The 15386-nt window shown below is 43.7% G+C and overlaps 1 protein-coding gene across 6 annotated transcripts in view; it reads left to right on the top strand.

Moving 5' to 3' along the window:
* FAM222B (family with sequence similarity 222 member B) overlaps positions 1-15386 on the top strand; it is a 36230-nt gene that overhangs the window by 12653 nt on the left and 8191 nt on the right. For 2 of the 6 annotated variants that reach the window (XM_030962604.1, XM_030962606.1), the window contains exon 2: positions 13095-13222. The exons of 3 other annotated variants lie outside the window; for them this stretch is intronic. In XM_030962604.1, coding sequence (XP_030818464.1) covers positions 13141-13222 — 82 coding nt within the window. In that variant the 5' untranslated portion in view covers positions 13095-13140. Of the gene's footprint in view, positions 1-13069; positions 13223-15386 lie in introns of those variants that run through there. One more of the 6 variants, XM_030962605.1, reaches the window with a different exon arrangement.

Here is a 15386-nt window from a genome sequence, read left to right as displayed (position 1 = left end):
ATGACCTTGGTGAAAGTTCTCTGGCGTGTTACTTTCCCTCTTTATTTATCTCCTTTCTGTGTAGCAGCTTTTGCTTCCAGGGAAGTGTCTGAGCTATTGGAAATCTGTCCTCTCTTCTCTTCCCCTCTCCAGAGACATTGTCAGCGTAACACCCAAACTACTTAGATTGACGCCTGAATATTCTGCTTTTGCACAATCAGGAGGCATTCAGTGAAAGTAGCAAGAGGAGAAGAAGTTAAAAATTTAGGACTGACATTTTTAGATACTTTTCAATCCATAATTTTGCACAGTCTTGATGAGGAAGGTCAGAGACTTCCTTCACATGGGGTGCCCCTGAGTGTATGTGTTGAGCATCCAAGTGTACAGCACAGGGGAAAAACATTCTTAACAGCCATCAGATTGCAGTGTGGAGTTGTTCATATTTCAGATTCTTATCTGAAGAGTCTAGGAACAAAATCCAACCCTGCATGTTCCTGGAGAGTTTCAGAGCAGTAGGATGGAACCTTTTGCCTGTTTTTCTCATGCAAATTATGGTAAGGATTATTCAGTGTTTAAAATCTGGTTTATACTGGCTTCTGAATTTCATTTAAAATAAACATCTGGAGAGCTTTTTGATCTCCTGTGCAAGACTGTTGTCTGCCTGCCTCGTTAAAATGACTTCTGCTTAATTTTTAGTGAAAGGCAAAGACCTAGATGGTTTCAGCCCAGAGGCAATCTAAATGCTTCCCCTTCTGCAGTTAGAAATTTCCATGAGCAGATACTTAAAATCTGTTCTCTTAGGGAATGTGGCAGCGATAGGTATCTGTTTTTTCCCTGCTGCAATTTGGGATTTGCAGAGCTGCTACCTGTAGTGCCATTTGTACTTCTGCAGAGCCTCGTTCTCCTGGTGCCAAGCACATGCTGGAGCAGATGCTCCCTTCAAGAATTTCAGTCTTGTCCCTTTGCAGCTTGCAGTCCAAAGCCCTCCTTGGGAAGATTGCCACGGTGTGCTGCTGTCCCACAGTCAGAGCACTGGAACAGGGAGTCGTCAGTGATTTGTTCAGGTAGCTGTTACATTCAGAGTCTATTTTCTGTGATTTGACAAGAGCTCACTCCTCTGCTCTTCACTGGGGACTGGAAGGCTGTGCCTGTGTCGAGGGCTGGGTATGTGCTTGCAGTGGCTCTCTGGCTTTGAAACAGGTTCCTGTTGCTCTTTGCAGAGCCTGGAGCAGTGATCTGTGCAGGCAGTGTCTGCAGAGCTGGAGTGACTTCACCTCTTTGTTTTTCCTCCAAATTCATATCTGTATGAGATCAGCTGGTCCTGTATCGTGTGTGAAGTAGTTAAATGCTACCCTGCATCTATAAGATGTGATTTTTTCCCCCCTCCTTTCCAGTCTCTTTGATCAAATCAAATAAAAACGCAGTGCTTTCATTTCTAGTTTTATAGTTTCAAAGACAATCTCTTGACGTGCTCGAGCAGTCTGGACCTGAGTCCCTTTTTTCCTTAGTCCAAAGGCTCGCTGTGTCTTGTGCCTTTCTCTGTATCAGCAGTTGCAATCTGCATTAGCTTTTATCTGCATCAAAAGACAAATGGAAGAGAGCAGGACCCTGCAGGAATGGGAAACAGGCTTACATGTGCAATGGAAATATGTAATCCTTACATTCAGTCTGCCACATGGAGTACAGACCAGTTCCTGTACTGGAAATCTCTAGCCTATACTCTTAGAAATGAGAGTTTAGATTTTAGGCTTTGAAGGCTGGTTAATCCCCTCCAGTGGTTAATACCAACATAAAATATTCTGTGATGTCAAACTTTTCCTCCTAAATGCTTCTTTTCCCCCTCTTTTTCTTTTTTTTTTTTTTTTTTTTTTTTTTTGCATATGTCAACTATACAAAGCAAGGCTCAATTTGAGAAATTAGCATTCAAACACTCTGTAAGCACTTTATTTTTGTCTGCTTTGTGAGCAGCTGAACACATGTCCAGGCTGAAATACTCTGAGCTGCTGCTGCTTCCCGACGCGCGCGTGCCAGGCACGGGAGAATTCGGAACTTTGTCCTGAAGAGGCGCTCCCGATCCCCCATCCTGCAAAAGCACATCTGCACGAATCTCCTGCTCCACTGCATCCCAGGAGGGAAGGATCCCAGTTAAGCCAGACTGAATCACAGCCAGGGAGATGAGAGCTCTGGTCGCTGTCATCCCGATCCAAATCCCAGCGGTGTCTGATGGCGTTCAGAACGGCGCGGTGCTCGCTCCTTTCTCGGAGTGGTGGTGCTCAAAGCAAAGTGTGTTACTTCTCTGCATTAAGGAGTCAGATTCAGCTGTTCAAAGCAAGTTGATAAATTGCTTTTCATTAAGTGTCTGAGCGCCAAGGGGTTCGGTGTGTGTTCCAAGGAAAAAATACATTAATTACAGCTTCTGTAGAGCATTTATCAATCACGTAGTTATAAACACTACTAATGCAGTTAATTGGAGGTAGAAAAATTTACCTTTTTGAATTTGTTGACTGAAGAAATTCCGTGGCTGGAAAGACAAATTGGAAATTAAAACCTGGGGATACTTTTAGTGGGAGCTGCACAGTGGAGGTCAGGGCTGTTGGAGATGGGTTACCAGGAGCTCACCTTTGTGCTCTGTCTGATGTTGAGGTGCAGGCTGCAGCAGCAGTGTTTGTTCTCTTCTCCCACACAGCCACGTTGTGTTTGCCATGCCAAGGGATCTCCCTGCCTGTGGTACAGTTTCATCTCCCTCTGTGTCCTGCCTGTACAATTTATTTATTCCTCTGTGTGTGTTGCGTGTTGGGTTTTTCTTTTTTAAGGAAAAGTGCAGAGGAGGAAAGATGCACAAAAGCAAACAAAAACATCCTATAGTCTGTAAAACTTTCTGTGAAAAAAAGAAACATTTAATGATTATAAACTTCAGGTAAAGGTGGTGTGTTGGCAGCTGCTGAAGGAATCAGGTGAGATTGTGCTGAAATGTTTTATCAGCTCCTCAGACAAAAACCTCTGGTGCTTGTGGTGTGCAGGGGCTTTCAAGGCACCTTGCGCGTTCATGTTGCTTTCCCTGTGGCTGTTTTGAACTGCCAGCTGTGCAAGTGGCCGTTTTTCATGCTTCTCAGGAAAGCAGTGAGAATAGCAAAGACTTTTTACAGTAGCTCACCGCTAATTTATTTCCTGTCCTTTCTTCTATGGAGTTGTTACGAGGTGGCCTTTTGAGTTTCCTGGGAGATTGATAAGGACATTTGGTCTGTGTCAGGACAAGCCAGCAGGAAACCAGCACCTCGTTGTGAAGGTTGACAGGAAAACACCACCCCAAGTGTCTGGTCCAGCTCTTTGGTATTCATCTAATGGCTTCTATTTTCTGCTGGTGGGTGTTTTGTACATGTGTTGTAGCTTCTGTTTGAGGTTCTTAAAATGCTTTTCATCTTTGCAGCTGGCTGCACCATATCTCCAGCTACAGAAGGAGGTCTTATCTTGCCCTTACAAATGATAAGATGTGTATCCAAGAGCTGATGTGTTTGTGGTCCAGCAGGAAGCTCTGTTGCTGTGCATAATCAGACAGGGATCTCCAGTTTTGGATCTTAAAAATGTATTTTTCACTGCTGGCTTTGTAAATGGGCTGTTAAAATTTCACCACATGTGGGACCACAATTCAGTGTCCAGAGAGAGAAATACTAAACCAAACTGTCAGTGTGATTGTATAGGTCAGAATGGTTCACATGCATGACCAATGCAAACCAAAATCCATCCTCCCTGTGAGCCCATGTTCACACACCACCAGCACACCTGGTCCAAAAGTGAGTCATTTCCTATTTTTATTCCTTTATATACAAGTTCAGTTTTTCTTTTGTTATGAAGTATAATGCATTCTGCCTCATCTTATTTGCAAATATTTCTCATTTTCAAGTGGATCTATTTTTAAAACAGGACTCAAAACATATTTTTCAATAGCTAACAAATGTCTGCTCTGTTGTTTGTCTGTTGAATAGAGGTAAAATTTGTTCAAAGTTATCTCTGATTTTTTTTTTAATAATCAGCTTGGAATAAACAGGGAAAGATAGCTGCTTTCCTACCCAGGAACTGTCGTAATCTGTAGCTTCTAACAATATTTTAGAAGGAAAAACTGCCTTCCTTCTGTCATGTGCAGCCACAAGGATTTCTGTAAGTCATGATTAAGTCTTTAATTCAGGGCTTTCACAGAGTAAGTGTGGAGTGAGAGGAGATAATGAAACTGGTGATCTTTGTGAAGCAGCCACAGGAGAGGGAACTGTTTCATGTTTCCTTTCCTCTTTGCCTAGGCAGCTGTTTGCTGTACCTAAGAAAAACTTCCTTTTCAGGTCTGGGAAAGCAAGAAAGCCAAGAGGGAGGAATTCTGCCCAAGAGTGGCATGAGGAAGCTGATTTTTCTTGCATGTCCTGTGTGGTGAAGGAAAGCCCAGAATTATGGCCTTGTGCTTCTCCCACACATGGAACACGTAGGAAAGCTGCACATAACCCTGTTCCTGCTGAGGATGTTGAGGTTATAACTGCAGGCTGTCCCCTATGGGAAAAGGGTCAGTGTGTATTTTGGTTTCTTATCACTTGAAGGCAGAAGGAAGTTGCATAAAGGATGGAGAATGTCTGGTGGTGGGAATGCATGGTACCTCCACTGGGGTATGTGTGAGCAGCATCCTGTAGTTTTGTAGAGGCTGGGCTGTTCTGGGTTTCCTTTGGATGGAAGTCATCTCAACTAACCTTAATTTTCCCTCATGTTCACATGAGGACAGGCAGGCTCATGTCTGTAAGTCTTGTTCTGTATTTCAGAGCTGCTGTGATGTTGGAGATGCTGCTCAAGCATGTAGGAAGAAGTTGGGTTTAGTTTGCCCCGAGGGTAATGGGTGCTTTGGAGGAAGGAATATTTGTTTGTGCCTGACAGTATCTTGTTGAGGAAAATAAGATCTTTTGTGAATTTTACAGTGGAGGGTAGGGAGTCTGTTTTGCATTTTGAAAGTAAAAATGTAAGCCTGATATCCAGAGCAAATTATTTTGATGACAATGCTGGCCTGTGCTCTTAGCTGCTGTGGTTCAACTGGAGCATCTTTGCTCCCTCCCCAAATATCCATGGAGCCATATACACCCATAAAATACATACCAGGCTGTGTCTTCATCCCCATTTCCCACCAGTACAGCATGAAAAAATTGAAGTTGGAAGTTACCATATAAAAGGAGAAAGTTAATTAAAGGTCAGAGCACTTTAGTGTAGTGAAAATTGAGAGGAGGCAGATACAAAGTTATTCAAATTGCTTTTGACTTCAGGCAGGTCGATTTTCCTATTTCTTGCATATGTTCCCATGGTAAAAGTAGTATCTCATGTGTCTCACAACTGACCACTAGTATTTGTGTTTCAAGCACAGCCAGAAATCCTCATTTGAAGCTTTGGCCAGGCCCTACAATTGTCCTGACTTGTCTTTTCTACATCTTTCCTTCACCTTAGGAGTGGCCTGCAACACCTGGCAAGACCTACTTTACTCCTCTGTTGTCTGTCAGCTCCTGCCACGTTGCAGAATACAGAGTTAAATCTAAAAATACTCTTAAAAAGAGGTGAGGGCTTTGAGCAAAGTAAAGTAAGCCACTGATTTGGGTCATGAAAGGGAATTGATGTCACTGGTTCTTCCTTGCAGCTTTCTTATCTATGGAGTTCTGTTCTGAGCTGTGAAGATGGAGAGGAGCAGGGGTGAGCAAGTGGTGCTCAGGACAGGGAAAGGTGATCTGTGTCCATTTGTCCTCAGGAGGCTGCCCAGACTGTGACCTTGTCAGCCTGATGTGAGAAGTCAAGGTGGTGCTAAATGCTTTGCAGTTTCATTTTCTTCACAGTCTTCAGAAAACTGTCACCCACTGCTGTCCTTTAAATAAGGAGTGACCATGGCATCAGGTGATTAAATGCTTCATCCAAAATTATGTCAGGAACCTGTGGTGAGCCAAATACTTCCCTTCATCTCTCCTGTCATAGACCAGTCCATCATCAGGAGACCACTGTTCTAACATAAATATGGCCAAAAAACCTGAAGCAAACTGTAAAAGGAGTTGTGTGCAATTTTTGCCTGTGTCAGAGTGGTTATGTGGCTTCAGTAATGTTTGTTAAGTGCTTTGATATGCTTTGGTGAAGGACAGAGTGTTAATAATTAAAATTGTAAAGAAGTTCTGGAGTAGCATGGGGTTTGACAACCACTTTCTGGTCTGTTAGTTAACAAAAATGCAAAATATAAATGGACGAATCAGCAGGAATTGAGCAGAACGCTCCCTTCCCCCAGCCACCTGCATGGGCTGAGCACAGAAAGCAGCTAATTGTCTGCTCTGCTGCAGAGATGAAAGAAGCTGGTCCTACAACAGGAAAGGCTATTGAACTGCATGAAGGTGGTAAATTATCAGCACTGAAAACCTTTTGAGTCGGTATCTTTACGTGCTCAAAAAGTACATTATTTGTACTGGTATTGACAGCGTTCAGGAGCTGATAAAAACAGCGTCTGGTGACGTGAATCTTGTGTTTCGGTGCCTGTAATTAAGAGGTCTATAAAACTGAAACTTGTTTTTTGAAACTCTGCACCATTGCCCTGTTTGGGTGTAGCTGAAGGGTGTGTTTGGTGAGGACAGGCCCTCATAATGGCTTTATCTTGGCCCAGCTAACAAGCTGTTTGCAGAACTGCTCTGATTTGCAGTGGGCAGACTGTAAAGCAGCCTCGTGTTTGTCCATTTTCCTGCTAGCAGTTCCATTTGCAGAGTACAGGCAGGAGCAGGCTTCTTGCCAGCAACAGCTTCATTCAGATTAGGGCTTTAGTTCAATTATGTCCAATTAACTTTTATTGCAGATAGCAGTGATAATTACTTGCAAGTCAATTTTTTGGCTGTGGTTATCCCAAGGCTAAAGTCTGAGCTTGATGGATTTTAATAACTGAAGTGACGTATAGCTTTTCCTCTTTTTTTTCTTCTTCAGGCCTCAATTAGATGAAAGGTCAGAAGCTATGTAAAAATCCATCTTACAATTAAAGCCAACTGTTCTACTCCTTGGCAGATGCGTAGTACTGTGTTTTAAAATAATCTCTTGGGACAGACCTAAAAAAAGGCTTTTTAAACTCAAAGATCATAACCTTGAGCTGGCTGCTGCTTTATCCGAGGAGCGAATTTGATGGAGCTGATGTCACACGTGGCAATACCTGGAGCTGAGAGCTGCCTCCTTGGCTTTTTTTAGTGCACTGCATCCTGTTCCAAATTGCTCACCTAGAAGCCTTCAGTAGTAGCCCTTGGGCATGAGGAGTGTGATCTGAGCAATATTCCATTTAAGTGCTGTTATCCCAAAGCTGCTTCTTTTTCTTCCTTTTTGGGCGTTGCCATCCCAGCTCGGAGAGAGGAGCAGAGCTGTGCTATGGCAGCATTTCAATTCTCCCTGCCTTCCCCGCACCAAACTAATTTTGTTGCCTGAGTAACATTATAAATGGAGGTCAGCCTGAAAGGTGACTTGGTTTACAAGCAAAATCATAGTTAATTAAATGGCAAGAAGCAAAAATTGATTGTGATCGAAACTGTTGCAAGGGCTCCACAAAAGGTCCACCTGAATGCAGAAAGCCAAAGGTCCTGTGCTGGCAGGTGCTGACAGTGCACTCCCTGTGCTACAAAAGGCGACTTTCTATTGTTCAGTTTCCTAGTTATTTATCCCCAAGTCCACTCGATGCTATTGTGATTTATTGCCATTTCAGAGGGCAACTTCTCTGCCCACTGTTTCGCAGTTTTCCATTTATAAAGCATTAAGAGGATGTGATACCAGCCGGTGATGAATACAGTGCTAGTTTGGTAATTTTCTTTCAGGAAACGCTAAGATTTATCTCTGGCTCTTCGGCAGTCCTGGGAAAGGGCCATTCTGGTAAGTGCCCAAGAATAAAGGGCAGTTTTAGAGCTGGAAAAAGGCAGGAAGCCTGCAGGATGGGTCTAGACACTGTCAAGCGAAGCATGGCTGCCTGGAAGGAGTTTTACTGAATGCTGAGGTTGGCAGGAGGGTTCAATGTCTGCCGTTGACATGAACAAGTCTTTGAAACCCCTACATTTTAGGTTACTTTGGGAGAGGAAAAAGGAATTATTCTCCTTGGTGTTGAGCAGCCTGCCGGGGGGTAAATGAGACACAGAGTTTCCCTCGGAGCATGAAAATTGGCCCGGATTCAATTACGTTTCCTGGCAAGCTCTTGCAGACATTTGTACCAAAGAAACTTCCCAGCCCGGGTTAGTTTTTGTTGTTGCCTGCAGCATTGATGTGCTCTGAACTTGGCATGTGCTGCTCGGGGGGTGCCCTAAATCCCGCCCGTGGCTCTGGAACTGCAGGGTGGGGATGGAGCTTCATGGAAGTGCCTTGTGACCGAGGAGCAGAGGAGGAGCAAAAAGGCACAGCAGCCGCAAACCTTTAACAACCCTCACACAGAGGCTTTCGGGACCCCAGGGTGCTGGAAACTTGGAATAGTTTGGAGTTTTTTCTTTTGTGTGTGGGTGGATGCTCCCCGAGCTTCCTCCTGGCCTCGGGGCTTTGCGAACAAGCCCACAGTTAATCGTGGAATTTCAAACATGTGTGTTTACTTTCAGGAACCTAACTTTAGACTTTACCAGCTCGCTTTCCTCTAAACCAGCTCAGTTTCCCATGTTTCAGTGGCCAGGGGTGGTTTGTGGGGAGTTGTTTCCTTTTTGTTCTCACCCTGTAAGGCCTCTCAGGAGCTTCAGAGGCTGGTGTATCTAAAAACTTGGCAATAACTGTATATGTGGTCCATTTATGTGATGATAAAACTGCGTTAGAAATTTCCTAGTGGTTGCTTTACATCTAGATTTTACTCTAGGTTGTAAAAGTACCACCTGGTCTGAGAAGCACAGAGGCAATAAATACTAAATGTTGAATATAATTCAGAAAATGATAAATTTTTAAGTCAGGAAAGGCAATATTGTGATAAGTTCTACTGGAACTGATTCCTAGCTCTGCAGCAGTGTCCTTGGGCAGTGGTTCTTTCATCCTGGTGAGCCTTGTGGTGACAGGGGACACTGTGCTGCCTGGACCAGAAAACATCCTGATGTGCAAGTAAGGCTGAAGGTAATAGTCATTGTGAAGATTTTACCCCCAAATCCCAAGCACTGCAAACCCCTCTTAAGCTTAACATGCTTTGATTTAATTATTAATAAATCTTAGGAGAAAAAAAATCTGTTCACATGTCTAAACCTGCTATTTTGTGGAGCATCCTGCAGTACGTGTGCTGTTAAGATTATATCCCGCAGCCAGATTAGATTAAAATCACTTCAAAGAGGGGTATTTATTTATTTATTCCAATCTAATGATTGTTTTCCTCTAGAGATATGCTTTATCTTTTTTTATATATATTTTTTCAAGACAGAGCTCGCTGTGCTGCGTTTGCCAGTGTACAGAATCTGTTTAAAATGCAGTTTAAAAACTGAAGTTTTCGTGGTTCACAGCCCTCCATGGCTGGGTGCCACAGCTACTGGTGAGATCACTCTCCAGTTTGCAGCTGACTGGTTTAGATGGCAGTGTGACTGACCCTGGTACAGTGCAAACCCCTCTCCATTCCAGTTCCCCCAGTAGCACAGCGTTCATTCTTGGAGGGGCTGGAGCTTTGCAGGTGCTGGTGCCCACACAAGTCACCACCATGGAGCCAGATCTGCTGGTGAGGAGTCCTGATGTGCCAAGTTCAGTTCATCTCCAGCTCTGGACTAATTAGAAGGAATAAACCCAAGCAGGAGGGGCTGATGGGCCCAGCTGCCAATTCTGAGACAGCCAGTAGTGCTCACCTCAATCCCAAATACAGCCCATGCCAGGGATTTCAGTTCAGTTCAGCTGGTGTGAGTTGGAGTTGTCCATGCCAGCTCATGCTGGGGAAGAGTCAGTCAGAAAGTAGTAGCCAGGTGCTGAATATCTCAAAGGGAATAAATGTTAATTAATTTCTAACTAGAAAAAATAAATGGGGTGCTTGTCAAGATATTTCAGATGTGTTTTCAAATACTGAGATCTCGATTATGAAAACTGGTATTGATTTCATAGAGAGGAAAAACTGAAGCAGGATTTAAATTATAATAAGAGATTCAGCAATGGAGTTATGGCTAGCATTTCTGTACAAGTCTGAATTTCTTTTTCTAATGCTCAGCAGTGACCTAGATGTCACCAATTTGTTTACTGCAAATCAAGCTGAAAGAGTGATTTTAGGCTTCTACTTCAAATTATTTCTTCTAAGTCCAGTATTTCCTTTAAAATTATTATTGCCACCGCAATCTTTTATGAACCTTTGGCATTACCTAAAACAATTATCTACCTGCAGGAACAACTTGCCTTTATAGCTCTCTCTAAAACGTTGCTCTCCATACTGGAGCTAAAGCTTCTGTAAATACATGTTTTGACCTTCAAGGAAGCACTGCTGTCATGTAGCAGGAGCCTGGCTATTTCGAGGTGAATGCTGTGACCACTCCTAATCACTTGTTCTCTCTCCTAATGTGCCATTATCCTGTTTATTGCTGTGTGCACCTCGCTGGGGCACTTGAGCAAGAGGCTTTCTGAGAGCGTCACAGTTCAGGCTCTAATGAGCGTTAATGATGGAGCAGGTGAGCAAACCCTCCCCTCATCTTGCTGCCAGAAATGCTGCTCCCTCAGTCAGAGCACGGCTGGGCTCTTTCAGGGCTGCACACAAACTTGCCATCAATTAAATAATGTTTTAGACACCGACCGCCTTTGGGCCTGCAGGGATAGGAAGTGAGTGAATCTTTGCTTGGTGTCAGACATTATTGGAGTAAAAAGGTGGATGCTCAGATGAATATGGGAATAGTGTGATCTGTTTTTCTGTCTACAGTGAAGGCTCTTAATTTTGTTTGTCTGCTTTTCACCGAAAAATAGGTCTTGTTTTTGCCAGCCTTCTGAAGTTGATGAAATGAGGAAAAAAGGAAAATACAATTATTATTTTTTTCTTGCTGACTGTGGGTGTTTCTGTTGCTTACTCAGGTAAAGCTCTGACAACTCACAGTGGTTTTGTCTTCTGATTAAAAGGAGCTGGATTCTTGTTTTGTCTTTTTGGTCTTGCTGTGCATGATTTGGGACGAGGAGCTGCTGCCCACAGGCTGTTTGCAAAGTTTCACTGAAGGTTGTGTACCCTCAGTCACGACTGCACCTCATCTATAAAGGCTGAGCAACTTTTCAGTTCCTCAAGCAATTCCTTGATGTTGTGGACGTGACAGCTCTTCAGTCATCATTTCTGAAAGACTCCAAGAATTCCATCTCCTTCAGAGAATCAGAAGAATATCCAGGTTTAGGTTTATTTTACCAGGTTTTACATATCTTGGACTTTGGGCAGTGCAGATTGTTGGCTGTCTCCTAGGAATGAAATGGAGAACGATACAAATGTGTTTTGTTGGTGGTTGTGCTGTCAGCCCTGCACCTTGCTGAGGTGCTGTGTGTGTTTCTCACGGCACCGGGTCTGTGTTACTCTGCGTGGGAAGGGTGAATGGGCAACAGCCTGGATTGTCTGACTGACATTCAGTGCCCAAAACTATTTCTGTTAGTCACAGCAGGCTCAGTCAGCTTTGGACACCGCTCTCTCAGTGAAGATGCAGAAGCTCTCATAAATTAATATTTGTATGAGATTTCTTGGCCATTGGTTTAATCAACCTTTGCGTGTCGAGCTGAGGAGATGCATAAACATGGAGCTAATGAGCTGTACACAGTGAGTAATTGCTGTGCTGCAGGAAAGCTTCGTGTCCACGCTGTTCCCTCCATTGCTGCCAGGTTCCATGGGCACTCTGACCAGTGCTGGTTTTGCATTCAAAAGGTCTCTGCAGAAATCTGCTCTGGGAGGTTTCTGGAGCATGAAGGTGGCAGTGCTGACAGTGTCACATCGCTGTCATCGCGTTGTTTGTGCCGTCTCAGCAGCGAGACTCCTTCAGAAGTGGCCTCTTAGAGGTTTTGGCAGATGTGGCTTCTCATGTCTGGGCTGGAGCTTTCTCCTTCTCCCCCTTTTGATCTTTGAATGCTTTCTCAGTTGTTTTAATTGGGGTTTGTGAAACAATGACTAAAATTAAATCAGCTTACAAGTCTTGAATCCTTCAACTCTTCCCATGTTTTGGAGGTCGTATAACAAGTCCCAAAGCCTTTCTAGCTGCTCCTTAGGTGTTTTGCTCTGTATAGCAGCACCGATGCTTGTGGACATCTGGACAAGGAGAAAAAAATCTGATTTCTCCAGCTTGGTTCTGTCACTGTTTCCCAGAACTTTCTAAAGTGCTGAAGCCTGGAGGATTTGAGCAGGGGCTTGGACCAGATGGCCTCTAGAAATCTTGTTCCAGCTTAAATCTCTGTAATTCTAGTAACATTGGACACTTTGAGCCCCAGTTAGCCTTGTTGCTGAGATCCCTCTTTGCACATGAGTGGTGGGATTTGAGGGAAGTTGTGCCATGTTTATATACAAAGAGCTTTAGTGCTCCATTTCAAGGTTTCATTTCTTAAATGCTGGAGCAAACAGAAGAGGATGGTGGCACCTCTGCAGCCCCTTTGTGCACATCTTGCTGTTACCTGCCCCACAGCAGCTCGGGTTAGCAAGTCTTTGCTGAAATGAAGGAAGTTGTAGCCATTCATCTTTCAGCCTAATGGACCACAGAAATTACAAGCTGTAGCATGCAGCTTAATCTTGCCACAAGGCAGAGTGCTGCATACTTTGCCTTCAATTTATGCATGCCATGCCTTTTTGTTAAGTGCAAAAGAACAGTTGACAGGGTTTCTCCAGAGAACTTGCCTTGGTGGATACCAGTGCATTTCAGCATAGTGAAATGAGTGATGGTGGTTTCTTTACCATTCATAACAACCACCTTTGAAATGTGAGGACAGACCTATGGATTATTCTGTATGTGTCAAGCAGCAGAGGAGAGCACAGCAGCTATTTTGGGTTTAACCCTGCAGATGACCCAGTTCTTGAAGTATTTCCGTTGCCGCTTAGGAGATGCAGTCAGGGCTGGAGCAGCGGTCGCGCATCTGTGCTTGGTCAGGCCTTCACCCAGGGATGGCTCTTTGCCTCTTTCTTTTCTCTGTTCCTCCTTGTATTATAACTTTGACTTGTCTCTCTGTTGTTGCAGTGTGCAGAGGAGTGAATGCCCCATGTTGTGTTAGTGCCTGTCTGCCATGCTGGCCTGTCTGCCAGGACCAGGCGACCTCTCCTTTCAGCTTCTTTCTTACACGCAGATGAACACTGGACTTCAGAAATGTGAGTGATGTTTTGTCTGCAGGATGTGGTTAACTGTTAAATCTGGCTCTGGTACCGCTGTGACATAAACATTTAGGATACAGTGGAAAAACTATTTAATGTAGAGTCTTTCTTTTGTTATGCCTTCAAGGCATCTGTCAATAAAGGCTCTGAGAAATGGCTGTAGAGGTTCACATGTGTGCAGCTCCTCTGTTCCTGGCTCTGAAAAGGTTAATTTAACCACAGCAGGATGCAGCAAGTGAGGTTCCTGTGAGATTCGTGCCTCTCTGCTGAAAAGGTTTTGTGCTAAAAGTGTGCCAGCTGATTTGCTTCTCAGCACAACTTTTTCCTCAGTCTTTTTCGCTTCCCTTCGTGCAATTACTCGTAGACACCAATAAAAGTTAGATCAGTCTAATGCAAACCTTTTGAGGTCAGCAGCTCTTGCTCTACATACCTGGGGCTTATACTGCAAATATTAGTGAGCTAGCCTAAATTACTAAAGTTCAAAGTTTCCATCTTCTTCTGATGTCTCTTTGGTGCCTCTGAAAATATGTCTGCAGAGTGCTCTGATAATTCTTTTTTGATAACTTCAGTCATTTTTTTCATAGTTGTACTGGTATTTTTAAGAACAACTTGTGCTTGGGAATGTAAGTTTATTGACTAGAGGTTTTTTTAACTCTTACTCTGTCCCTCCTCTTTATCACTGAAGTAGCACGCTGCTTGTTCAGCTGAAATTTCAGAAATGCCAAGATTTCTATGTAAGGTGTGTGTACTTGGTTCTTAGGGCTGTGGCCTGTCTCTTGTGTTTGAAATGTGCATTGGGAGATCTCAGTTTGCTGATGTACTCATTGCTTTTTAAACCCAAGTGATTTACAGTCCACTTGTAGCTAAATTGTTCATACAGTGAGGCTTGTGATGCTGCAGGAAATAAGTAGGGAAGATAATTTTGCACTTTAAGAGTGACCTGGCAGAAGTGACTGACACGGTTCACATACACACCTGAGCTCTCCTACAGCCCTTCTGCTGACTCCCTGGGCTTGATAATTACAATATCACCCAACAACAATAAAAATCTTCACTCACCAAAGGACTGGTGATAGCATCAGGCTGGGCATCCCCTCCTTTCTCATTCCTGTTTGCAGTGTGAGCATTGCCTGTGGCATGAGGATGTGCCCAGGTCTGTGCTTTGCGTGAGATTTCCTTGTCAGAGCTTAGTGCTGAAAGCAGAATGTTGAGGTTCATGTGAGGGCAGCTGTGCATAAATCAGGTATTTGCTAATTACAGCTTTACAAGGCAGCATGCTGGTATGTTGGGCAGTTTTCCTCACCTGATGGGTACCTATGCTGTTCCTTGGAGATGTGCAGATCCATGTGCTGAAAGCATTGCTGTGTCCTGCTCAGTGAAGAGCTTTGGGAGCTGCATTTCAAAGAATTTAGGACATAAAGTAGCTGGCAGGCACGGGCTGGCAGTGGTGATGCTCAGCTGTTGGGTTTGTTCTGATTTTATGGAAGATGAGGCTGCTGGTACAGACCTTGCTCAGCCCCTCTGCAGATGTGGGCAGGATTAATTGGTGCATTTCTCTTCTGCTGGAGATGCATGAGTAGCCCAGCCCCTGGCCAGGGCAGAGCTGAGTTAATGAGCATTTTTTAATGAACAGTGACTTGAGACTTTGATGGGGGGTGGAAGCAGGCTGTAATAATAGTGGTGTTGCTTTTATAAAAGCTACAGAATTCCACAGGATTGCCTTTATTCAGACTTACAGTGTTTATATTAATAATTTTTAAGTGTAGTTTTCTAGATCAGACTTCTTATTAGTGCTTAAAAATCCATATTAGCTCAATTACCTTTTTTTTTCCGTATTCACTCTCTAATAAGGGACTTGTTCTTACAAGTGCTCCGTGCAGTAGGAGTTTGGTAGATTAATATGCACATTTTTTTTCCTTTAGAAACTGGTGACTAAAGGACTTCCAATTTCAGTATTTTTGTTGAATTCCAGCCTGAGTTCAGGCTAACCCTGGAATTCCTTTTCCACACAGGAGATTTCTCCCTGCCCAGTATTGACATTCTCTCCTTCCTCCCAGTGACTCCAGTATAAACCTGACTGGTAAACTGGGATATTTGAGGCAAGATTGTTCAGGTTGTGTCTGCAGCTGCTGTTGGATATAGCAGCAGTGCCAAACCTTCT

The sequence above is a fragment of the Camarhynchus parvulus genome, chromosome 19 (assembly GCF_901933205.1).
Source record: "Camarhynchus parvulus chromosome 19, STF_HiC, whole genome shotgun sequence".
Lineage (NCBI taxonomy): Eukaryota > Metazoa > Chordata > Aves > Passeriformes > Thraupidae > Camarhynchus > Camarhynchus parvulus.
Note: the sequence above shows the minus strand (reverse complement) of the source record. Positions and strands in the feature narration are given on the sequence as shown.